Below are 26,120 nucleotides of genomic sequence, written 5' to 3' on the forward strand. Positions count from 1 at the left end.
TTTTTGAGTCCAGTTATTTCCTTTTGGTTTCTCTCTTTTTAAATCTACTGTTGCTATATGCAACGAGGAGAATTTTCTATGTCATCTGAGAGGAAGCCTGAGGGTCTGAAAGTGGGCTTCCTATACTGCTGTTTTAAAGCAGATGAATAAATGGTCAGGGTACTTAAAAATCAGCCCTGGGCTTAAGAAAGACTTGGGAGTGGCCTCCCTGATTGCTTTTACTGCAATATGCCATCCACTTACATCGAATGCCAGAACAGGAAGCAACCTCGGCAAAACCTCTGCTCTGCTTCAGAGTTGTTGAGGACCCTGTACTTTACCTACTGCCTTTAAAAAAAAAATGAGGTTCCAGGGGAGAAGCCTCTGTCAGCATGAGGAATCATTATGCTTCTCTTAGGGGACAAGAACACTGAATCCTGTTTCCCTTTCTCTACTGATATTAGGATACTCACATTCAAACTGGTGACCCGCGTATTCAAGAGCACCAGGCCGCCTTTTTAGTGCTCCTCTGTCTTCAACTTGTTTCCTGTCCTTACTTTAAGAGTCCAGAAATACACTTATTATTGCACTGTATGAATTTATGTCATTTATCTTAGAGTCCTTTTTGCGCGAAGGCCGAGTATAACCTAATAAAACCAGCCTCACCTCATCTTCCCACTTGGACCGGGCAGCAGTTGTGTGTATCAGCACACACACTTTGGCTCCTGGTACGGTGCTGGTTGGTTAATGTCGGCTGCTGACGTTATAAACATGTACACAGCCCCTTCCTCATTCCGCCTCCCACCCCTCAAGCAAAGGAGGCCAGACTCTGGCTTAAGCGGGCTACCGGGCTTACCCCCCAGGTCCCCAACCTACCTCACCGCCCGCCTTCTCCCTGCATCACGTTACCTCCGCCCTCCACCCTGAGTGGCCTCCCCGGGTCCCCTCCCACTCACCTCCCCGGGCACGGCCTCTCTTCTCCCTCCATCACCTCCCTTCCCCACACCCCTCCCTGCAGCCCAGGCCTCCCATCTCCCTCCATACAAACGCCCCCCTCCCCCGCCACCCCGCGGCCTTCTCCAGCCGGCGCGGCCTCTCCCCGGCGGCGCGGCCTCTTCCGGCCGGCGGGAGGGCGGGGCCGAGCGCTCGGGCGGGCCGGCCGGTGGTGCGAGCGTCCCGGGCTCGCGCTCCGCCGCCGGCCGGCCGGCCATGCTCATCACGCTGTGCTACCTGTACCTGTGGGCGCGCTGGGGGCGCGGGCCCGCCGCGCTAGTGCGCACCACGGTGCAGCAGCTGCGGGCCTCGCGCTGCTCCTTCACCTTCTGCCGCGCGGCCGCGCAGCCCCGGGGCGCCCGCGTGTGCCTGAGCCGCGGCGGCCGCGTCTTCTGCGTCGGCGAGAGCCAGGTGGGCGGGCGAGCGCGGGCGCCGGGGGGCGCGGAAGGCGGGGTCGGCCGGGGCGGGGGGCGCGGGCGCGGGGGCGGGGCCGGGCGGGGGCGCGGCCTCGGGGTCTGCCCGGAGCCGGAAGCGCCCCCGGGACCCCGCGCTCCGCCCTGGGCTGTGCAGCCCGGGGGCACCCTCTGCGCCGCCGGGAGGTCGCGAGCGTGGGGTCTGGGGAGCAGCAGGCTCCGGGGCTCCACTGCACGCGATGCCCATGGGAGCCCGGATAATGGGACCAGAGACCGAAACTGTGACAGGCGATCTGGTCTCCTCTCCACGGGGTGCCGGCGCGAGCGTTTGGACGCCTGGCTCTTGGCGGTGCAAAGTAGGCTTGTGCCTGTGTGCCTGTGTGCCTGTGCGGAGTCAATTAGCACCCGAGCAGTGCCCACCTAGAGTCTCTTTCCTGACATCCTCTCCCGCCTACCCTGTGGGCTGGAGTTTGGTTAAACCTGATTTCAGAGAAAGACAGCAAATCCTCAGCTATCTGTCAGGTGTTCCCGAGGTGACAAAAACTGCCCTGTCCCCCGCTCCTGTCAGCTGCGTCATTTACCAGTCGGACACCTCTGAATCTTTTTGGTTTCGGTTTGCACACAATCTTGTCTTTTGGCCCAATACTTAGCCTGGTGGCTATAAGGCTATAAGTTCAGCCGCCTCTGTCACCCACAGTGTGACCTGGGGCTGCCGTTTAATCTCTGCAAAACCTCAGCTCTCTTTCTGTGAATGGGAACAATAGTTCTTCCCACTCAGCTATTGGAAAAGGGCTTCACAGTGCAGTTCTGTGCAAATTTCCATTGACTTCACCCACGTTGTAGTTAACATTTAAAAGTGTTTTGCTTTTGATGGGTTTCTTGTCCTTTCCTCTTCCTTCTGGAAAGTTGGATCACTCGTAGCATTAAAATGAGATTTCCTCCATCCTTGTTGGTATACTATATAACACAGAATATGAGTAAGTTCTAAGAGAGTGCATATGTAATATTGCCTAGGTGTTCATTCATTACATACAATGGACTCCTGAGGGAAGGAGGGCTTAATTCTTTTAAGGAACCCTGATTGAGAAAGATAATAAAATGAGGAAAAATTGAGGGGTGGATTTTTCTATAGTAGTGGTTTCCAAACTGGATTCATTTACTTAAAAAATAACCTCTAGGGACTTCCCTGGTGGCGCAGTGGTTAAGAATCTGCCTGCCAATGCAGGGAACACGGGTTCGATCCCTGATCAGGGAAGATCCCACATGCCGCGGAGCAACTAAGCCCATGCACCACAACTACTGAGCCTGCGCGCTAGAGCCCGCAAGCCACAACTACCAAAGTCCCCACGCCTAGAGCCCGTGCTCCGCAACAGGAGAGGCCACCCTGATGAGAAGCCTGCACAGCGCCAGGAAGAGTGGCTGCAACCAGAGAAAGCCCGCGCGCGCAACGAAGACCCAACGCAGCCAATCAATCAATCAATTACTTTTTAAAAAAAAACACCTCTAAGAGGTTTAGATTAGAGTAGAAATAATGAACATCCAAAAAATAATGAGATGCAAATGTCTTTAATTCTCTTGGGAGACAGTTTTACTTTTGCACATCTCCATGACTTTATTGGGCTTCTGTTAACTTTGGTAACTGTAACTAATGCTCTTCAGCCCTTGACCGCTCCAGCAGGGTGTAGGGACACCTGGGCCAAACCAGCTTTGGGCTTTCGGGGTTTTTGTAACTTGCTGTCCTCCTTAGAGCTTTGCCCAGAAATCACTGTCTCACAGAGATGTCCCTGAGTTTCCAGACTACATGTGACCAGCCAGCTCTGTATCCTCATAGACTTTAAATTGTACTTCATATTTCCAGTTTTTTTTTTTATTGTGACATTATTTTTTTTTCATTTTTTAAATTGAAGTATAGTTGATTTACAATGTTGTGTTAATTTCTGCTGTACAGCAGAGTGGTTCAGTTATACATATATATATACATTCTTTTTTATGTTCTTTTCCATTATGTCCGGTTTTTATCCTTTTCTCCCTAGGAACTGGGTCTGTTTAGCTAAGCAACTTGACCTGTAATAGTTACTCAGTATTTCAACAAATGAAGTAGTGGTTGTTGAGTTTAAGCTCTGATGTTCGAGGCCTACAATTGGAAAGTTTGACTATTTGTGATTAGCTACTGTTATTTAAGATTGCAGATATCGTGGGGCTGGTGATTTGGTTCAGTACATACCTATTGTCAGTCTACCTGGGCTGAAGTAACTTTACAGAACTGAATCTTATGCCTTTGCTGTCTCCATATTTTATATACTTAAAATCATATGCATAAGTACTGAAAGTGTATGTTTATATAATTGAAGGTCCCCCAAGAACTGGGGGTTTATACAAACCGGAAATTTTAAGCTTTTTATTTAATATACACATTTTCTATGAGTAAAGTGGACAATCTGTTTTTTGTTTTTAACTATTATATTGATAATTATGTTTACCCATAGGAGGAGTTTTTTTCTCCCTCATTTTCATTCATTAATTGGTTCAACAGATATTTATTAAGCTTCTGCTTTGTGCCAGGTTACTAGGCCTGGTGAAAATACTTTCTGATCTTCCCAGCAAGGGCAGATTTGAACTGATAAGCAACTATGGAGCTTGACCCAAATGCCTTTTTTTTTTTGCGGGGGCGGGGTGATGATAAGGCACCCCCCACGGGCAGCCTTAGATTTCAGCTTTTTCTGCTATGCATGTGCCTTGGTTTTAGTGTAGATTAATGTACAGTCCTTTTAGAGAAATTTCAGGAGAAGAGCAGAGACTAATGGACACATCCAATCTGCTAACCAATCTTTTTTTTTTTTTAATTAAAAAAAAAATTAATTTATTTTTGGTTGCGTTGGGTCTTCGTTGCTGCGCGAGGGCTTTCTCTAGTTGTGGTGAGCGGGGGCTACTCTCAGTTGCTGTGCGCAGGCTTCTCATTGTGGTGGCTTCTCTTGTTGCGGAGCACGGGTTATAGGTGCACGGGCTTCAGTAGTTGTGGCACACAGGCTCAGTAGTTGTGGCTCGCGGGCTCTAGAGCACAGGCTCAGTAGTTGCAGCGCACGGGCGTAGTTGCCCTGCGGCATGTGAGATCTTCCTGGACCAGGGCTCGAACCCGTGTCTCCTGCATTGGCAGGCGGATTCTTAACCACTGCGCCACCAGGGAAGCCCCTGCTAACCACTCTTGATGCTGTAATGGCTGGAGGAAAAGGAGGAATAGCTCTTCGGGCATCTGTCAGTAACAGGCTTCTGCTGACCATCATGCGCTTCTGAGCTGCCTCCTCTTTTTCTTTCTTTTTGGCCATGCTGAGCAGCATGTGGGATCTTAGTTCCCCGACTAGGGATCAAACCCGTGCCCCTTGCAGTGGAAGCACGGAGTCTTAACCACTGGACTGCCAGGGAAGTCCCTGAGCTGCCTCATCTTTAAATGTGCTTCCAAGTTGTAATTTGGAAGGTTCCTACATGCTCTCAGCAGTAAGGAATGGTGGGAATAAGTTTCAGAATTAATTGCTTGATAAGAAATATCTAGAGATGTTAAAACTGTCATGAGACATTGAGGGATGTTGCAGCTGTTTAAATAGTCACAGTTCAACAAAAAAATGCAGGGTTAATGTGGTCTATAGGAGAGCAGCCAATGACCTTATTCAGATGTCACCTGGAATTGCAGAGGCGGGGTTGTCCTGGATGTTGATATAAATGGCAGTCGTGGTTTGAAGTCATATTGAATCCTTCCTTTTTGTGTTTCTTTCCCTCTATCCAGTCCATTGATGACTTGAACAAGTGGGCCCTGTTTCTGGTTTCTCCTTTTATACTTGAAGCAGAACACATAGCATTTGTGACAGAGAGCATTTGGGTGCAAGGTGAGACTTTACAGAGACCATCGTCCTCTTCGGAAACTGTGAGTACCGTGTTTTTCATTTGTGTACCATAATCAAAACTAATTTGGTTTTTTTATGAGTGCTCTTTCCTGGCCTTTGTGATTGATTCCCTTTCTTTTCTGATATTTTGGGTTAAATAAAAATATATGAGTAGGGAATTCCCAGTGGTTAGGATTCGGCAGTCTCGCTCTCTCACTGCTGGGCCCAGGGTTACTCCCTGGTCAGGGAACTAAGATCCCGCAGGTTGTGTAGCACGGCGGGGGGGGGTGGGGGTGGGGGTGGAATATATATATGTAAAATTACTTTCACCTGTTTCTTTTTACATTTTTAATGTGGCTGCTAGATTTAAACCTACCTGTGTTTTGGGACTTCCCTGGCGGTACAGTGGTTAAGACCCTGTGCCTCCACTCCACACCGCAGGGGGCATGGGTTTGATCCCTGGTTGGTGAACTAAGATCCTGCATGCAATGCGGTGCAGCCAAAAAAAAAGAAAAAAGCTACCTGTGTTTTAAGTTGTTTTGTGGCTTGAGGTATGTTATTGCGCAGCGCTGCTCAAGTCTCTCCCCAGGTCATAGGGTCCCGCCCCACAACTTATTGCTTCCAAAATCAGATGATTTATATTGCCGCATACTTCCTGGAGATTTCACCCCGAGTATTCTGAAAGCACTTCAGAATGATGTCTCCCACACTGGTTGTTTATATTCCTCTGCTGGAAAAAAAGAAAATCTCAGGTGAACACCCCAAACTGTGCTTCCTTTCACCCCCTCCTGCGTCCTTCCTGCCATTCGGTTACGAGTTCTACTAATTCCACTCCCCAGGTGTCTCTGCTTTACTCCTTCACTTCCATCCCTCCTCATTCCATTCTCTTCTTCATTATCTTTTTGTTGAAACTGTGAAGATGTCATCCCATCTTGGGTGCCTTCCGTGCGGTTTCCTCTGGATGGCCAGTTATCTTTCTAGACACACATCCAGTGGGGATGTACTCTGGCGTAAGCTCTCCATGGATGCCTTCTGACCAAAGCCAGCACCTCTCAGGTTCATGGAAATCTGACCCTAACCCCCCTTGTGTGCTGCTTCTGCTTGGGTGTCTGTGATGAGTCCTTTCTGCCTTCACTGACCCACCGTATGTTCCCCGCCTGCCGCGTGGATAGTCCGGGAGTGGTTTTGCTGATGACAGAAAGCCATAGTCACTGGACCTCCATCTCACAAACACAGTCTTTAAGACATTGTATTGGGGACTTCCCTGGTAGTCCATTGGTAAAGAGTCCGCCTTACAATGCAGAAGACGAGGGTTCGACCCCTGGTCAGGGAACTGAGATCCCACATGTCGCGGGGCAACTTAGCCCGTGTGCCACAACTACGGAGCTCGCCCGCCTCAGCTGGAGCCCAGGCACCACAGCTACAGAGCCCACGCGCCCTGGAGCCTGCGTGACACAACTAGAAATAGAAAACCCGCTCGCCACAACTAGAGAAGCCTGTGCGCCTCAGTGAAGATCCTGAGTACCACAACTAAGACCCGACGCAGCCAAAAATAAATTAAATAAATAAATAAACATTAAAAAAAAAAAAAAGACATTGGATTTGGATGAACAAAAAGGAAGAGAGGAATAAGACTGGAAATAATTGACTACAACTCAAGGTGGATAGAAATGAGAGTTAGGAGATAGGTGAAGTAAAGGAGAGCAGGAAACTCTCCTTTGGGGCTCGGGAGGGGGCATAGGATTTGGCAGGTGGCCTGAGAGTAGCCTAGTATGCTACGACATTATGTTTTCTCCTGCAGGTTCCTACTGTTTTATTAAGCGTTATATATACTTATGATAATAATGATAAAATTTATTGAGCCCCTGCTGGGCATTTATATGTATTACCTGTAATGCTTACAATTCTACAAGATATTATTGTAATTTTTTTTTTTTTTTTGTCTGTGGTGTGCGGCATGTGGGATCTTAGTTCCCCGACCAGGGATGGAACCCGCACCCCCTGCAGTGGAATCGTGGAGTCTTAACCACTGGACTGCCAGGGAAGTCCATTATTGTCATTTTTAAAGATAAGAAAACTGAAGTTATCTGATTAAAGGTTGAAGTTTTCTTTTTTTAAAAATTTTTATTTATTTATTTATTTTTGGCTGCGTTGGGTCTTCGTTGCTGTGTGCGGGCTTTCTCTAGTTGTGGCGAGCGGGGGCTACTCTTCGTTGCTGTGCGCGGGCTTCTCATTGCGGTGGTTTCTCTTGCGGAGCACGGGCTCTAGGTGCGCGGGCTTCAGTAGCTGTGGCATGTGGGCTCAGTAGTTGTGGCTCGCAGGCTCTAGAGCACAGGCTCAGTAGTTGTGGCACACGGGCTTAGTTGCTCCGTGGCATGTGAGATCTTGCTGGACCAGGGCTCAAACCCGTGTCCCCTGCATTGGCAGGCGGATTCTCAACCACTGTGCCACCAGGGAAGCCCTTGAAGTTTTCTTATATATTCTAATGCTATATATATTTAGTAAGATTTCAATTTAGGGTGGGATAGGAAGGGTGGGAGGGAGGGAGACACAAGAGGGAAGAGATATGGGAACATATGTATATGTATAACTGATTCACTTTGTTATAAAGCAGAAACTAACACACCGTTGTAAAGCAATTATACTCCAATAAAGATGTAAAAAAAAAAAGATTTCAATTTAAAATGCGGGCCAGAACTTCTAAAATATTGCAATTACATAAAATATCAAATATGCACAGATTCCTTTTTAACACAAAAATATGACTGCTGTGCTCTTAATTTCCTAAATTGTTGTTACTTAGTGTATATCTTTATACACATGGCATTTAAAATTTTTTATTTATTTATTTATTTATTTGGCCACGCTTTGTGGCATGTGGGATCTTAGTTCCCCGACCAGGGATCGAATCCTTCAGTGGAAGCACAGAGTCTTAACCACTGGACTGCCAGAGAAGTCCACACATAGCATCTTAAGCAGCGCAGTTACTGTATTATGTAACATACAGGCTAAGCTGTTGTAACAAATGATACCCAGACCACAGTGGTTCAGAGAAGAAGTTTACTCGTCTCTGAAGGCGTGGTCTTGCTCTGGAAGGCCATCCAGGGACCCAGCTCCCTTCTATCTTGTTGCTCTGTTGTCTCCCCTCTGCCATCCTTCTTCTCTCTCTTGGTGGAGGCTGGCTCCTTCTACCCTCCGCCCCCCCACTGCCAACCTCATCCACATCCCAGCCCTCAGAATGGGGGACGAAGAAGGATGGTGGGGACCAACCAGGTTCCTCTTTAAAACTGTGATCTAGAACTTTCACTTGTCACTTCTGCTCCCATCACTTAGCTACGGGGGAGGCTGAGAAATGCAGTCCGTAGCTGGACAGCCATGGATTCGGTAAAAACCTGGAGTTCTGTTATTACAAGGCAGAAAAAAAGGCTAGATATTGGCAGATAATTAGCATTTCTGCCACAGTTATTTAATTTACCTTCTAAGGGTAATTTAATTAAGATCTCGCTTAATGGCGGTTACTTAATTCTTAATTTTCTGGGAGTAGAAGGATGCCTACCCACCAAGGGTACTATCCAGTTAACGCATCTTATTTGTGATCAGAGGGTTTGGTGGGTCTTGCAGCCAGGAGCTGGAGATGTCTAGAGCCATATGTTGGACCACTCTGGCTATTACATAGAGCTCCATTTTATAAACTGGGCTTCAGATCTTTTTTTAAAAATAAATTTATTTTTATTTATTTATTTTTGGCTGCGTTGGGTCTTCGTTGCTGCGCGAGGGCTTTCTCTAGTTGCGGTGAGCGGTGGCTACTCTTCATTGCAGTGCGCGGGCTTCTCATTGCAGTGGCTTCTCTTGTTGCGGAGCACGGGCTCTAGGTGCGCAGGCTTCAGTAGTTGTGGCACGCTGGCTCAGTAGTTGTGGCTCGCGAGCTCTAGAGCACAGGCTCAGTAGTTGTGGTGCACAGGCTTAGTTGCTCCGCGGCATGTGGGATCTTCCCGGACCAGGGCTCGAACCTGTGTCCCCTCCATTGGCAGGCAGATTCTTAACCACTGTGCCACCAGGGAAGTCCCTGGGCTTCAGATCTTAAAAAGGAGTTGATTTCACAGGTCTCTGTCTTCTCGGTCTGCTGTTACCATTCAGGTTGATTGTTTGATGGGATTTTGCAGCTTGGGGGCTCTTATGACTCTATGTATTTTTCACCTAACTCTAAAGTCATTTGAATTTGACAGGATCCTAAGATATTTAACAGCAAATACATTATGGAGGAAAGACTTTTGAACTTGTTGAGACCTTACATTCTTTCCCATTTTTAGGATTGTACAATACCATGCTTACAGATGCGATACCGTTCTTACAGATGTCAGAAAACGACATCTTTTGAAACTCTGGATATCTCAGATGGCTTGCATCTGTGGTTTTTCTACAGACCCCGAACACCAAATAAATGAATCTCAGGAATTCAGTTTTAAAAATGTAGCATTCACATATTCATATTTTCACTTAGTCATTCTTTCACTGACAGATATTTATTGCACAGTAGACTGTGTTCTAATTATTTTGTTAGGTGCCATAGTAGATACCAATGGGTCGTGGCAGATTCAGCTCAATTTTCAGTATCTTCTGTGCTTATATTAGCAGTCCTGTTCCGTAAGAATCTCTGACCCAAAGAACTTACACAGTTCTCTTATTTCTTTTTAAATTTTAATTAATTAATTATTTTTTTAAAAAAATTTTTGGCTGTGTTGGGTCTTCGTTTCTGTGCGAGGGCTTTCTCTAGTTGCGGCAAGCGGGGGCCACTCTTCATCGCGGTGCGCGGGCCTCTCACTATCGCAGCCTCTCTTGTTGCGGAGCACAGGCTCCAGACGCGCAGGCTCAGTAGTTGTGGCTCACGGGCCTAGTTGCTCCACGGCACGTGGGATCTTCCCAGACCAGGGCTCGAACCCATGTCCCCTGCATTGGCAGGCAGATTCTCAACCACTGCGCCACCAGGGAAGCCCCACAGTTCTCTTATTGCAGAAAATTCACTCATGTTCCTATTATTCTATCAAGGCCTTCATTCATTCCTCCATCCGAGGTTTACTGAGTGCCTATTATGTGCCAGATTGTGTGCTAGGGCTGGAGGTATGTCATATGGAGATGAAAGATGCATTTAGAGACGACAGTCACGGTCATCTTAAGGAGCTCACAGTGTCAGGGAGAAGACAGCTAAGGAAAGGAACAATTAAAGTTCATTGTGAAAAGTGCTCTGGGAAAGCAAGGATGGGGGTGATGGTGAATCTATCCTGATGGGGTGGCGTCAGGAAGGATGTTCCAGAGGCGGGAAGTAATATCTGAGTTTTTAAGGAAAAAACAGGAATTACGTGAAGAAGGAGGACAAGGCTTCCAGTCAGAACAGCAGGTGCAGAGGCACACAGCATTTGCACCTGGAGAACTGCACACAGTTCAGTACAATTGGAGTCTAATTAACATGAGTTGGGGGATTGGCTCAGGAGAAGGCCAGAGGGGAAAGATGGGGCTGGAGTGTTACGTGGGAAATTACCCTGATGCAGTGATAGCTTTCCAGTACATTAGCAGGCAGGTTATCCAGCGGTCACAGAATAGAGAGGCTCACAGAAAAAGTTAAGATGCTCAAACTGCACAGTTTATTAAATTGATTCAAAATGTACAGGAAGAAACAGACAGTGCTGGGGTCCGTTAACACTTAGATGGGGTGGCCGAGGGATGGAAGGACTGCACCCCTGAATCCTGAGCTAGGCAGTGTTCACACGTCCTGCCTCTCTCTGCTGCATCTGCCTTCCCCGCCGGGGGTGTGGTTACAAGGACCAGAGTTGAGGTTAAACAGGGGGACTCGGCAGATGGAGGATGCCTGTGGCCGGCACACACTTGCCCTGTTGGAGAGATTTGGGACATGTATGCCTGGAAGAGCTGTGGCTTACTAGTGACCTGCTGAGAAGCTGTGCATTTTTTTTTTTTTTTAATTTTTATTTATTTATGGCTGTGTTCGGTCTTCGTTTCTGTGCGAGGGCTTTCTCCAGTTGTGGCAAGTGGGGGCCACTCTTCATTGCAGTGCGCGGGCCTCTCACTATCGCGGCCTCTCTTGTTGCGGAGCACAGGCTCCAGACGCGCAGGCTCAGTAGTTGTGGCTCACGGGCCCAGCTGCTCCACGGCATGTGGGATCTTCCGGGACCAGGGCTCGAACCCGTGTCCCCTGCATTGGCAGGCGGATTCTTAACCACTGCGCCACCAGGGAAGCCCGAAGCTGTGCATTTTACCTGTATTTCTAGGCAGAATATACATGGGACCCTAATGGGTGGCTGATTTAGGGATGACGTAACTGTCGATCTGGAGGTGGCATGATTTGTGTCTTACTAATATTTAAGATTTACTTGGTCCATCCATGACTTTCTGCTTAGGAGGAATACTGTCTTTTGTTCTGTCCCTTTTATCTATGTTCAACACACATACGTTCCTTTTATCTCCCCTATCTTTAGCATGTCTTAAAAGTTACTGACTTAATATATCTATGATCTTCATGCTGTTTGTTGTTCTTGTTTTCTATGTAGCAAAATTGAATGTTCTTTAATAGTATGGCAAATACACAGGATACACAGATTGTAAAAGTTTTCTTTGCACTAATTAGGAATTTGGACTTTATCCTATGGACAGTAGGCTAAAACTTTTTCTTTTTTTAAAAAAAAATTATTATTCTTTTTTGTTTTCCTTTTCCTTTAAAAAAAATTTTTTTTTTTTAGCAGATTTGTACATTAGAAAGATCACAATTCAGGCAGATTGGAGACTGGATCGGAGGGAGGCAAACCTGGAACAGATTGTACTCCATGTGGGAACAGAGACGAGCCTCGCAGAGTATTGGTAATAGGAAGGGGAGACGGGGACAGATGTAGGGGCTTTTTATGAGATGATGAGGGAGTTTTGGGTGGATGGTGGGTCATTCCTGGAGACAGGGAATATGGCAGGAGGGGCTGGTGGAGGGACCCCTGTAAAGAATGCAGTTTTGCACATTGTTTTAGTCAGCTTTGCTGAAATAACAGATGACCTCAGAATTTCAGTGGCTTCTAACAACAAATCTTTGTTTTTGCTCATGTCACACATAGGCTGAGCAGGTTTGCTGCTGCTGTTTCAAGCTGTGACTGCTCTAGGCTCTGCTCCACACATCTTTCCCTTGCAAGGACCAGACCAAAAGAGCATGTCCGTCTCACACAAGAGTGGAGGAGTGAGAGAGCTGGCTGAAACTCAGTGTAGTAGATTTAAGATGGCTGCAAATTTCTTTCTCTTATTGAGAGGTGGAGTCTTATACCCCTCTCTTGAATCTAGGCTGACCTTAGTGATTTGTTTATCTAATAGGATGTGGTAGAAGAGACATTCTGGGGCCTCCAAGGCTAGATCATAAGAAACCTTGCAGCTTCTGCCTGGGTTCTTGGAACCCAGCTCCCATGCTGTGAGGAAGCTCAAGCTGCCCTGTGGCAAGGTTCCCATGAAGAAGAACTGAGGCCCTCAGTGGACAGTCCTAGTTGAGTTCCCAGCTGGCAGGCGGCTCCAGCTTGCCAGCTGTATGAGGAAGCCACCTTGGAAGTGGACCGTCCAGGCCCAGTTGAGCCATCCTAGCTGATGCCATGTGGAGCAGAGTTGAGCCGTCCTTGTTAAGCTCTGCCCAAATTGAGGTTTGTGAGCAAAATAAATGATAAGTGTAAGCCACTGAATTTTGGGGTGGTTTGTTACCAGCAGTGGATAACCAGAACACTTGGGATGTCTGTTAAAACTTCTCCTCTTCCTCAGGTTACCAACATCAGTGGGGCAGGGATATAAAGTGAACAATTGGGGACGCTAGTGCAGTACACTGTAGACATTGGGTCTCAGGTGCTTATGGAGCATCTAAAGAACACACATGATAGGGACTTCCCTGGCAGTCCAGTGGTTAAGACTCTGTGCTTCCATTGCAGGGGGCTTGGGTTCGATCCCTGGTCTGGGAACTAAGACCCTGTGAGCTGCATGGCCAAAAAGAAAAAAGTTAAAAAAAAAAAAAAAAAGAAGAACACACATAATAGAAAAAGGTTATGACAACAAGGGTATTTCTATTATTTTTCTGATTAGCTCTCATTTATTCAGAAAATTAGAACACCTAGACCACCCTTTTTCTTGAGTTTCTGGTCAGTTACGGTTTTGCAGAACCACCTTAAGTCTCACCTGGGTCACTTTATTGTTTCAGCTCTTGCTTGCTGTGGACTTGTCATATCCCTTACACTGTCACTTGATTTTCCAACACCCTTCTCTTAAGAGCATCATGGGGCATAGTATCTTTTTAAATAATAGAGTGAAAATGAATTTTGTAGTACTCCTGTATCCTTTCTGTTTTCAAACCCAAAAGGCATTGAGAATAACTGAAAGTAAGAAATAACCGCTTCCCCTTACTCCCCTGGTTTCAGATTCTTCACATCTCTGTGTGTCTAGCCCTCCTTCATTCAATTCATTACTAGATGTTTAAAAACCTACCATGTAATTACATTGATTTGTAAGAGGAGAAACAAGAGCCAAAAAATTAGCAGTGTTGATGCTGTGACATTGATCTTATTCAGGGTAACTGATTGTAACTTGTATTTATCTGGGTTCTCTTGAGAAACAATAGGGTGTGTGTGTGTGTGTGTGTGTGTGCGTGTGTGTGCATTATACATACATACATACATACATATACATATATGTGTACATATATAGGGAGAGAGAGGGAGGAAGTGGCGGGGGAGAGAAACAGAAAGAAAGAGATTATTTTAAGGAATTGGCTCACGTGATTGTGGTGTCAAATCTGCAGGGCAGGCCGGAGGCTGGAAACTCAGGGGAGATAGATGTTGCAGCTTGAGTCTGAAGGCAGTCTAGAGGCCGAATTCCCTCTTCCCCTGGGAACCTCAGTCTTTTTCTTGTAAGGCCTTCGACTGATTAGACGAGGCTCATCCACGTTACAGAGGATAATCTACTCAAAGCTGACTCATTTTAAATGTGAACCACATCTAAAAAATATCTTCACAGTCACCTCTGGACTGATGTTTGGCCAAATGTCCAGGTACCGTGGCCTAGCTGAGTTGGCACATAGATTAACCATCACCTAACTGGTTGTTGAGATTCCCATTGCCCGATTAGCTGCAGAACTTCAGCTCCGCACCTGCAGCAGGCAGCCTTGGGAAGGGCAATTTGTTGTAGAGAGTTTAATCCCATTCCGTTGGTCCCTGGATCCCCTTCCTGGTGCACGTGTGTGTTGAGTTGAGTGGAGTGGACACATCAGTGTAGTCAGTGCAGCCTCAAGTCTCAAGCTTGGGTTATGGAAGGGCTTTCTGCAGGCTGCACAGGAGAGGAGGACATCCCCTTGTTTAGGGCTGACCAGGGCTTCCTTGCCTTTGATCTTGGGGAGTAAGCCTTTTGCTTGACTTCCCCTTTCTTCCTCTGTCCCTTTGTCTCCAGCTGGAAGTGCATATGGGAAGTGGCCTGTTTGCTTTAGCCACCGGGCGGATGGCAGACACCCTGGATGAGTCCCGGTGACACTGCGGCTTTGCTTTGATCGGGGCCGCAGCGCTGCTTGGAGGAGTTTGCATGGTCTGTGGCTCACGGACCACGTTCCTAGAAAAAGGAAATGCACTGAGGTGAGGAAACAGCCGGCCTAGTTGAGAAACGTGATCAGGGACGTGTGTGTATATTGTTCTCTGGCTGCTTCCTGTCCTTCCCCCCTTGCTTTATCTCCTGCGTCTCTCCTGGGTGTGAGGATTTCACTGTTGGCTCCTTTTACAGGAAGTGCTTACTTTGAGGCACAGCTCCACGCCAGTGCCCGCTGCAGCAGGGTGCTACATCAACGTCTGGACAACTAAATTCTGGGCTGTATCTCCACCAGCTGAGTATTTGTCCTTACTCTCTGCCAACGATAGCGCTGAGAACAAAGATGCTTTTAGCCTCATGCAGGAGGTTGCATTGCTCCTTTTCATGTTTCCCATTCACCCTCATCTGAAAAGTCAGCTCTTGCCAAGGGGATACTTTATCTTCTCATCCTCCTGAGCTGACATCCTTCCTGCCTTCTCAAAGCTGGGGATCAACTAAATATTTGTCTGAATTGTAGACTTCAACTCTTCACCCTGGATCAAAGGTGTCCTATTTGAAATGCAGAGTCCTACTGAAGCATCGGTCAGGCTGGCCCGTCCAGGTGAATTCTGCTCACTCTGGCTGGATGTCTGGGAGGAGGTGGGAGAAGTAGGTGGTAAAAGGGAGGGAAAGCTACACGTAGAGCTAAAAACTCTGAGGCTTCTCTTTCTCCAAATAGGCTAGACTGATGAGTGCGTTTCGACCTTTTGACCATAAAGGCTTGCGTTTATTATTTTCCCCTCGAAGACAGTGTTTCTCAACTTTAAAAATTATTGTTTGCCTAAGGAGAAAAGTTAAATTCAGTTTGAATTCTCTTTAAGGAGAGAAATGAAATACTAAGGCATAACGATTCTGTGGGGTAGTGTTGAACCTTGCAGGACTCCAGACTCTTTTCTTTTTCTTTTAAAAATTGAGATACAATTCACATACCATGAATTTCATCCTTTTAAAATGTATAATTGCAATTCAGTAGTTGTGCAGTCATCACCACCATCTAATTCTGGAACATTTTTATCACCCCCCCCCCCCAAAATGTGTACCTATTAGCAGTCACTCTCCAGTGGTCCTGTCCCTGAGAGCCACTAATCTACTTTCCAACTCTATAGATTTGTCTGATTTGAATATTTCATATAAATAGAATCATATAATATGTGACCTTTAGTTAGTTATTTAGCATAATGTATTCAAGATTCATCTACATTGTAACATGTATCAGTACTTCATTCCCTTTCATGGCTGAATGATATCCCATTGTATGGATATATACATTTTATTTATCCATTTATCTGTTGATGGACATTTGGGGTATTTCTACTCTTTGGCTATTATGAATAATGCTGCTATGAACACTTGTGTACATGTTTTGTGTGTAGATGTATATTTTTAGTTCTCTTAGGTATATACCTAGGAGTGGAATTTCTGGGTCATTTGGAAACTCTGTTTAACTCTTTGAGGAACTGATGAACTGTTCCAAGGAGGGTGCACCCTTTTACATTTCTACCAGCCGTGTCTTAGGGTTCTGATTTCTCAACATCCTCAATATTTGTTATTGTCCTTTTTTTTTTTTTTTGGCCGCGCTTCATGGCATGTGGGATATTAGTTCCCTGACAGGCACTGAACCCGATTGGCAGTGAAAGCGTGGAGTCCTAACCACTGGACCACCAGGGAATTCCCTATTGTCCACCTTTTTGATTTTAGCCATCCTAGTAGAGGATGAAGTATCTCATTGTAGTTTTTTTTTTTAATTTATTTTTGGCTGCATTGGGTCTTCGTTGCTGCACGCGGACTTTCTCTAGTTGTGGCGAGTGGGGGCTGCTCTTCGTTGTGGTGCACGGGCTTCTCATTGCGGTGGCTTCTCTTGTTGTGGAGCTTGGGCTCTAGGTGCGCGGGCTTCAGTAGTTGTGGCACACGGGTTCAGTAGTTGTGGCCCGCGGGCTCTAGAGCACAGGCTCAGTAGTTGTGGCACACGGGCTTAATTGCTCCATGGCATGTGGGATCTTCCCGGACCAGGCCTCGAACCCGTGTCCCCTGCATTGGCAGGCGGATTCTTAACCATTGCGCCACCAGGGAAGTCCATTTCATTGTAGTTTTGATTTGCATTTCTCTAATGATGAATGGTGTTGAGCATCTTTTCAAGTGCTATTGCCACTTGTATATTTTCTTTGGGGAAATGTCTAGTCAGATCCTTTGCCCATTTTTAAATTGAGTATTTGTCTTTTTATTGTTGAGTTGTGGGAATTCTTTATATATTGTGGATACAAATCTCTTATCAGACGCATGATTTGCAAATATTTTCTCCCATTTTGTGGGTTGTCTTTTCACTTTCTTGAAAGTGTTCTTTGAAGCACAAAATTTTTTTTTTTATAAATTTATTTATTCAATTTATTTATTTTTGGCTGTGTTGGGTCTTTGTTGCTGCGCGCGGGCTTTGTCTAGTTGTGGCGAGCGGGGGCTACTCTTCGTTGCAGTGCACAGTCTTCTCATTGTGGTGGCTTCTCTTATTGCAGAGCACGGGCTCTAGGCGCATGGGCTTCAGTAGTTGTGGCTCTCGGGCTCTAGAGCGTAGGCTCAGTAGTTGTGGCGCACGGGCTTAGTTGCTCTGTGGCATGTGGGATCTTCCCGGACCAGGGCTCTAACCCGTGTCCCCTGCATTGGCAGGAGGATTCTTAACCACTGCGCCACCAGGGAAGTCCCACTCAAAAATTTTGATTAAGTCCAATTTATTTATTTTTTTCTTTTGTTGCTTGTACTTTTGGTGTCTTATCTGAGAAACCAGTGCCTGATCCAAGGTCATGACGATTTACATCTATGTTTTCTTTGAAGAGTTTTGTAGTTTTAGCTCTTATATTGAGGATTTGGTCCATTTTCAGTTAACTTTGTACCTGGTAATACATGGTATGAGATAGGGGTACATCTTCATTCTTTTGCATGTGGATATCTGGTTGTACCTGCACATTTGTTGAAAAGATGATTCTTTCCCTTTGAGTTGTCTTGGGAACCTTGTCCAAAATCAATCGTCTACAAATGTATATGTTTATTTCTATACTCTCAGTTCTATTCCATTGATCTATATGTTTATCTTGATGCCAGTTGTACCCTGACTTTTATTTATTTATTTATTTATTTATTTATTTATTTATTTATTTATGGGCCCTGACTTTTAAATCCCAGGTTTCCTGGATAAGCAAGTACCCTCAGGGCCAAAGTTCCTTGGCTTGTGGGAATTCCCCTTACCTCTGTAGGTTCAGAATTTACCCTGGCATTTGGCCTGGAAGTTCTTCATTATCTAGTCAATTCTCCAGTGCTTTTAAAATGATGTTTTCTTTATTTATCCAGCATTTACTTATTTATTTATTTATTGCTCAGTCGGGTCTTAGTTGTGGCATTTGGGCTCTGTAGTTGTGGCACAGGCTCAGTAGTTGCAGCACGAGGGCTTAGTTGCCCCGTGACATGTGGGATCTTAGTTCCCCGACCAGGGATTGAACCTGTGTCCCCTGCATTGGAAGGCGGATTCTTAACCACTGGACCACCAGGGAAGTCCATATCCAGCATTTTAAAATTGTTTTCAGCAAGAGTTAGTTCTAAAAACCGAACCTAACAATATAAAAAATGGAATTCAAAAGTATATATCTCTGATCATGAAATTCGGGGCAGGACATCACTGAGAAGATTTTGGGAAGTAGGGAAATTATTCATGGCATCTTGGAAAAGGACCACTATATTCAATATTGCTTTTAAAGCCAGATTCTAATAATAGCAGCTTCCATTAATTGAACGCTTTTTCTGTCCCAAGCTTTCTACTGGGGGCATTACATAAACTCTTTAATTTCATTAACATAACAAACCTATACAATGATGGGTACTATCATTATTTCTGTTTTATGAAATGAAGAAGCTGAGACTTGAGAGGTTCTGAGACGATTAGCAGAGTTTGACCCAGACCCAGATCTAGGGCTCCAGAGCCAGGCTCCCAACCCCAAGGGGCTCCCCTTCTTGTCCCAGTCTCAAATTTTTTCATAAACACTGGAAGGCTTAAAGCAGGGGCCCCCAACTCCTGGGCCATGGACCGGTACTGGGCCATTGCCTGTTAGGAACCAGGCCACACAGCAGGAGGTGAGCGGTGGATGGGCGAGTGAAGCTTCATCTGTATTTATAGCCGCTCCCCACCGCTCGCATTACTGCCTGAGCTCCGCCTCCTGTCAGCGTTATGGTGAGTTGTATAATTATCTCATTATATGTAATATATAATAATAATAATGTAATAATAATAGGAATAAAGTGCACAATAAATGTAATGTGCTTCCGTCATCCCAAAACCATCCCCCCTACCCCAGTCCGTGGAAAAATTGTCTTCCACGAAACTGGTCCCTGGTGCCAAAGAGTTTGGGGACCGCTGGCTTAAAGGACTGAGCTTTGTCTACTCTCATTTTCCCTGTCCCCCTTGTGGTGGAAATGTGAACTGCGACAGGCCGGAGCTCTCTGGAGACAGTTGCTCTCACATTCAGGAATCAGTGGGAAGCATGTTTAAACTTCTGATTCCTGGGCTGCAACTCCTGAGAGTCTGAAGCACCAGACAGAGAGTAGTGCCCAGAAACATGAAGTTTTCATCTGCTCCCGGGGAGTTCTGTTGTAGTGGGTCTTGGACCCCACTTTGAGAAAAGCTGGTCTAAGGGTGAATGAATATCCATGAATCATTGGATATTGGGGGCTTGTTCTCTCCTATTTCCTGTTAGTGAAGGGCAAGTTTATGTCTTTCCAGTATGTAGGGAATGACCCTTTCCCCTTTTAGTCCCTTGAAAAGCAGTTAAGACTTCAATTACTTTTAAATGAGAGAGTTACATCTAGTGCTTTGTAAGCCCTGTTAAGTAGAAATGAGAATGTTTGAACCAGGACATCTTTGAGGTTAAAATGTACTATCCAGTAATTCATTGTTTGACTGTAATATAGTGGTGGGAGCTGAAGGGAAAAGTAAAGTATCTGGTTATTTTAGAGAAGAAAAATCTCATCCTGTCTTTCTTCCTCCTCCCTCACCCACTTCTTTTCAGATTGTGAAGTGGTCGGATTGTTGTTTGCCGTTAGCTTGCAGACCTGGGGATCCTTATCAGTTAATCGCCAAAGCAAGTGTGGATGACTTCAGCAAGCTGGGAGTGGCGTTCCTTGAAGATAGACTCCAGGTGGCTAATGGACTGATACCCCAAAAGATCGTTTGTAAGTCATCTTAGGAAATGTTTTCATCATAGCAGGATGCCATTAGTTATGAGCTTAAGGACTGTTGTTTGGTATGACTTAAGGGCAATGCTTATTTGCAGCTTAATTCAGCCAGCAGTTTGGATAGAACCATAATAGTATAACATTCATACATGTGTCAGTTTTCTTTTTTGAGGTGCTTATCCCTGACTATATCATTAGTGCTTTTCAAATTCTTAAACAAGGATTTCCCATAATTGCATTGTTCATGAAATGGCATGTAAATTTAGAACCCATATAATATTTATTTCACACACTCTAATACAGTATAACTGGTTTCTAGACCATAGTTCAACTGAATGGAAGGCATAGCCAGTGTTACTATGAAGTTCTAAATCTAACAGTTTTTTTTTACTTAAAACATATATACTACATCATTTTGGGACACATCTTTTTTCAGGAAACATGCAAAATGTTCTTCCTTAATGAGGCTTAAAAGTAGGCTTTCCATGTCTATGTAAGTCTTTTTTATGTATATGTATACACATATATATTTTTAAATTAATTAATTAATCAATTAATTTCACTCCTGGCGGCGCTGGGTCTTCGTTGCTGCACACGGGCTTTCTCCAGTTGCGGAGAGCGGGGGCCACTCCCCGCTGCGGTGCGCGGGCCCCTCACTGTGGTGGTCCCCCCACCATTGCAGAGCATGGGGTTCAGGCGCGTGGGCCCCAGCGGTTGTGGCACGCAGGCTCAGTAGTTGTGGCTCGCGGGCTCTAGAGCGCAGGCTCAGTAGTTGTGGTGCACAGGCTTAGTTGCTCCGCGGCATGTGGGATCCTCCCGGACCAGGGCTCGAACCCATGTCCTCTGCACTGACAGGCGGACTCCCAACCACCGCGCCCCCAGGGAAGCCGATGTACACATATACTTTTAAAATTTTATTTTATGGACGTATAATTGACTTACAAGAAAGTCTTCATTTGTATCTTGAGCCAATGAGTGTCACCAGCTCTGGAAATTTGTGAAAATCACTTCATTTCCCCATTGGCCATGTGCATGTGCCTAATACCATGCCAGACGTTTAGCAAGTGCTCAGTAAATGTTTTTTGAATCAGTGATTGTAAACTTATATTCCAGACCTGGGTCAAGGTACTGGCAAGATCCTTCTCCCCGGTTGATCCAATGAAGCGTCCTGAGAGTGGCTTTTTCCTGGGGCGCGCGTGGATAGACTCTAGCTATGTGCCTTGTTTTTGAGTTTCATTATCATATAGGAGATTGATAGCCACAAAATTGAATCTATAAGCAAGTGGACAAAATCGCCTCTCCGAATCTCACTTTCTTCACCAGTCAATAAGGGGGTCTGAGGTTTTCCGATCTGTATGGGAAAGGTGTGGAAACGTGCGATTTTACTCGGGATTGTCAGGGGCACCCTCCTAGCAGATGGGCGCAGTTACGTGGTTCCCAAGGAGGCCTCAGAGTTAGGGGCAGGGGAATGAGGGCTGCCCTGGAATGTAGGTCATGCAGCGCAGAGAACGCCCTGAGGTTCTGAGCTGAGCTGCATGACAAACCAGAGGGTTGATGGATTGTCTTTTCTGTTCTCTTTAGCTGTCCACTTGCAGGACTCCGCTCTGAAGGAACTTAAGGATCAGGCCTCAGACACGCCAGCCCAGCTCCTAGAGCCCCAGCCTGAATCTTCTGTTGAGAGCAAGCCTGAGATGGAGGCTATGGAGCACATTGGCAGAGAGGACCTCCAGGTTCTGGGTTCCGCACCCACGCAGGGGCAAGGCAGTGCCCTTGGGGGCGAGCCTGCCGGGGAGAGCGACAGAGGCGTGGGCTCCGTCGAGCACTGTCACCTCCATCTTTCTAGCTGCCACGAGTGTTTGGAGCTTGAGAACAGCACCATCGAATCTGTCAAGTTTGCCTCTGCAGAGAACATTCCAGATCTTCCCTACGACTACAGCAGTGGTTTGGAGGGTATCGCGTATGACCTCTGCCCCAAGAGAGAACAGAGGAGGGTCAACCTCACGGGAAAGGCACCCAACATCCTTCTCTACGTGGGGTCCGACTCCCAGGACGCCCTGGGCCGGCTCCAGCAGGTCCGGTCAGCTCTGGCCGACTGCGTGGACACCAGCTGTTACACTCTCTACCACCTGCCGCTGGAAAGTGCTCTCAGGGACCCGTGGCCAGACAACTGCCTGTTGGTGGTCATTGCCGCGAGGGAGTCCGTCCCTGAGGACCTGTCCCGGAGGTTCATGGCCTATCTTTCTCAGGGAGGGAAGGTACTGGGCCTGTCATCGCCCTTCACGCTTGCTGGCTTCCAGGTGACCAGGAAGGCCCCACTGCAGGACACAGTCCAGAGCTTGGTTTTCTGCAAGGCGGACTGGAGCCAGGTGAGGCTCAGCGTCCTGAGCAGCGGCTGCGTTTACGAGGGGGGCCCCGGGGAGCCGCTCAGCCTGGGCAAGCTCCAGGGCCACCTGGAAAACGAGGACGAGGACAGGCTGATTGTGCAAGTGCCTTTCGGAACGTGCGGAGGAGAAGCTGTTCTTTGCCAGGTACGCAGGCCGGCATCCGTGTCGGGATCTTTGGGTCTCTTTGCTTGGATACGCTCTCGAAGGCTGTACTTTGAAAGGGTGGAGAGTCTGTGTGCTGGGGGGGTACTTCTGACTTTTGGCTGGGAATTTTTGCTGATGGTGAGTAGCAGGCTTTCCTGTGAATATCCTGTTTCACCAAAAGACTTGTGATGGAGGAACGAGGCAGAAGGTATTATGGCTAATTAAAGATTGCTGGTTAACCAAGAATTAGCCAAAACTTGTCTCTTGTCTTGATCTATACACTGGTAATACTCCTTCTAAAATCCATCAGTCCCCACTCTCTTGCCTCAAAGCACACTTTAGTTAATATAATCGAACTGTTATTTAATGAAGGGAATTGAGTGCCTTGGGGTGGTAATTCCAAACAGTAGTAACTATCACACTAAAATATTGTCAGGGGTTTGTGTGAATGCTCACCAACTGCTGGGATAGTGAGTGTTGAAAACACCTTCAGATCCTCAATTCCTTTATGATTTGTCAGTCTTAAAATCTAAGTGCTGAGAACAGTTTCAAATAAGAGAATATTGAAGTGATTTAGATTTATAGCAAATTAATACATAGGTAAGAAAAAATGGAAACAGAGATAAAAGGAAAATTTTACTTCCCTTCCCATGCTAAGGGGGCTCCTTTGGTTCATCTGATGGTCGTTCCCCCCCCCCCCTGCATTCTTTTTCTTTTGAGCTTTTCGTTTGTTTGTTTAAGCAAATGGTAGCAGGATAGACTACTTCAGAATTCCTGATCATTTACTGCAAATCTTTTAACGCCTTTGGGCTAAAGTTTTTTTTCCCTTTTTGAATATTTACTTATTTAGCTGCTCTGGGTCTTAGTTGTGGCATGCGGGATATAGTTCCCTGACCAGGGATTGAACCTGGGCCCCCTGAATTGGGAGTGCGGAGTCTTAACCACTGGACCACCAGGGAAGTCCCCGGGCAAAAGTTTTTGTTAGAGTTTGGATGAACACTCATCCTTAAGCATTTGATGATCTAATGATTGTTTATTTTTTGGCTGCACTGCGCAGCATGTGGGATCTTAGTTCCCTGACCAGGGATCAAACCTGCGCCCCCTGCAATGGAAGTGTGGAGTCTCAACCACTGGACCGCCATGGAAGTCCCTGATGATCTGATGAGAAGACTAAGTAGATGTGGATATTTTGCCCAGAATGGTTCCCAGGATGAGTGTAACAGATTTTGTTTTATTATAGGACTCTTTTTATTGAGTTAGTGAATTGTTTCCTTTTTTTTTTTTGGTATGGTTTCATTTCATATGCTGTGCGTCTCTCCAGCCCTCCTAGAAATTAAGTCTCTTGGGTTTTCTGACCAAACATTCTTTAAGGGGGCATGAACATGTTCGCAGATGAACATGTACAACGCAAGCAGGTTTCATGTGGGCTGCAAACCACATGAATTAGTTTTTGGAGGCCTAATAAAGTTCCTCTTATCTTTTTGTCTGCAAATATGGTAACTATAGTAACTCAGAAAATCCACTTAAAAACCTGACTTCCTAGAGCCGCATTTCAGCTTTCAGCAGTGAATTTTACCACCCCTGTGCACAGACTTATACTAGAAAATTGATTCGGCACTGTTGCGATCCATTTCTCTAAGTTACATAGCAAATCTGCTTGCTGCACCATTTAAATTGACCCCGTTACTGTCATAAAATTTGATATGCATGCATTGCCCTAGGATGAAAGGCAATATGATGCAGCTTCAAAAATCAGATGCAGGGGATTAGAATGTCATTTTTGATTTTAAATGACTTCCAGTCTCTGTGTGACAGGGTCACTGTTTTCTTCTCAGGCCTGTGTCACTACCATACCTTGCTGCCGAGATCAACCAATAAATATTAGCACAGGCTGGTTAGTTTCCTCTTTCCCTGTTCAATTTCATAGTCTTCATTTTTGTAGTAAATGGGGCAATGATGTAACCCAGTAAGAGGAGGACTTCAAGGACAAACCACAGCTGCTCAGTAGGTGGTGGTCTCACAGCCAGGGAGCTGACACTGAGACCTTAGGCAAGGCATTCATCGTCGTACAGAAAAAGGAAATTTTGATGGACTGTTCTGCTGATCAGATTTGCAGGGAAAGTTAAGGCTGTGGGTTAATGCTGACATTCGATTTATCAAATGGACCAGGAGTTTGGCATGAAGTTGTGCAAATAGAGCCTGTGAAATGGATTTGAAATATTTTGTGTTCTTATTTAGCTTAGCACATAGCAGAAGCGGTTCTGCTTTTATAGCAGAGTTTCTCAACCATGGCACTGTTGAGATTTCGGACCGGTTCCTTCTTTGTTGTGGGGTCGTTAGCAGCACTTCCTGCTAGATGCCAGTAGCACCCCCTGTCCCGTCTGTGACTGGAGACATTTTTAGTTTTGGCTTTGGGTCTCGTCTAAATGCCTTAATTTTAGACGAAGCCAAGTTACAGAAATGGGCCCATCACTATGGTAACAGCATCACAGCCAGAGGACCAGGAGGGTGGCTGTGGCACGCACATGCGCTGGTGGCCGTTTTGCCGGACGGTTTGAGGTGCAGAGCCAGACGGCCTGTCTTCTCGCTGCTGTTGTAGAAGCACCTAACCTTGAAACCGACAATCGCACTTCGCCCACAGTGTCGACAGCTGTGCTTTCTCTCACCTCCTGGAATCCGGAGGCCTGCTCGCAGGGGGAGCTCTCCTTTTTGTCCTCGGCATCTCTCACTTGTGACAGGGACTTCTGTAGCACCCCACCCTGGGTGTACTCGCTCAGCCCAGGGAGGACATTGGCCATTAACCACACTCGCCCCCCTCCTTGGGCCCAGGTGGGGACAGAACTTGGCTTGTTTGATTTCTGCCACCTGTAAGAGGTAATCTCCGGACAGTCACATGCTCAGGTGAATTAAACGTGACCCGTTGCCATGCTGACCGTCCGTCCCAGCACTGGCTTTGACCCCTGGAGATGAGAGTCACACATTTTGGGTAAGAATGCATGGTAGAAGGAGACACAGTAGGATTCATATACCTTAAAGGAGTTCGCTTTTCTGTCTCCTTCCTTTCCTAGGGCTGTTTAGAGGACAGAGTCCCCTGCTACTCGTGGCCAACAGGCTCAGTTGTGGGTGAGGCAGGCAGCCCTCAGCTGGCCCGCTGGAATGTGGGGACTCTGCTGGACAGTCCTCTGCAAACTTTTCAGATTGGCTTCAACTTTCAACAATTGGATTGTTTTAGACAGTATATCTGGGCAGTATTTTTGTTTTGGTTAAGGCTTGAGTGGGAATTGAGAGATTTTAAGTTGCCTGAAGGCTGGCACTATACTTTTAAAAAAAAATTAATTAATTAATTAATTAATTTTTGGCTGCATTAGGTCTTTGTTGCTGTGCGCGGGCTTTTCTTTAGCTGTGTTGAGCAGGGGCTACTCTTTGTTGCGGTGCACGGGCTTCTCATTGCGGTGGCTTCTCTTCTTGTGGAGCACGGGCTCTAGGAGCAC

At 46.3% G+C, this 26,120-nt stretch overlaps 1 protein-coding gene across 1 annotated transcript in view; it reads left to right on the forward strand.

Moving 5' to 3' along the window:
* Positions 1 to 1,126: 1,126 nt before the first annotated feature.
* HLCS (holocarboxylase synthetase) overlaps positions 1,127 to 26,120 on the forward strand; it is a 191,338-nt gene continuing 166,344 nt past the window's right edge. The window contains exons 1-4 of the mRNA XM_061193943.1: positions 1,127 to 1,383; positions 5,164 to 5,301; positions 19,936 to 20,098; positions 21,683 to 22,629. Of these exons, the coding sequence (XP_061049926.1) occupies positions 1,189 to 1,383; positions 5,164 to 5,301; positions 19,936 to 20,098; positions 21,683 to 22,629 (1,443 nt within the window). The 5' untranslated portion in view covers positions 1,127 to 1,188. The remainder of the gene's footprint in view (positions 1,384 to 5,163; positions 5,302 to 19,935; positions 20,099 to 21,682; positions 22,630 to 26,120) is intronic.

This window comes from Eubalaena glacialis, chromosome 6 (assembly GCF_028564815.1).
Source record: "Eubalaena glacialis isolate mEubGla1 chromosome 6, mEubGla1.1.hap2.+ XY, whole genome shotgun sequence".
Classification (NCBI taxonomy): Eukaryota; Metazoa; Chordata; class Mammalia; order Artiodactyla; family Balaenidae; genus Eubalaena; species Eubalaena glacialis.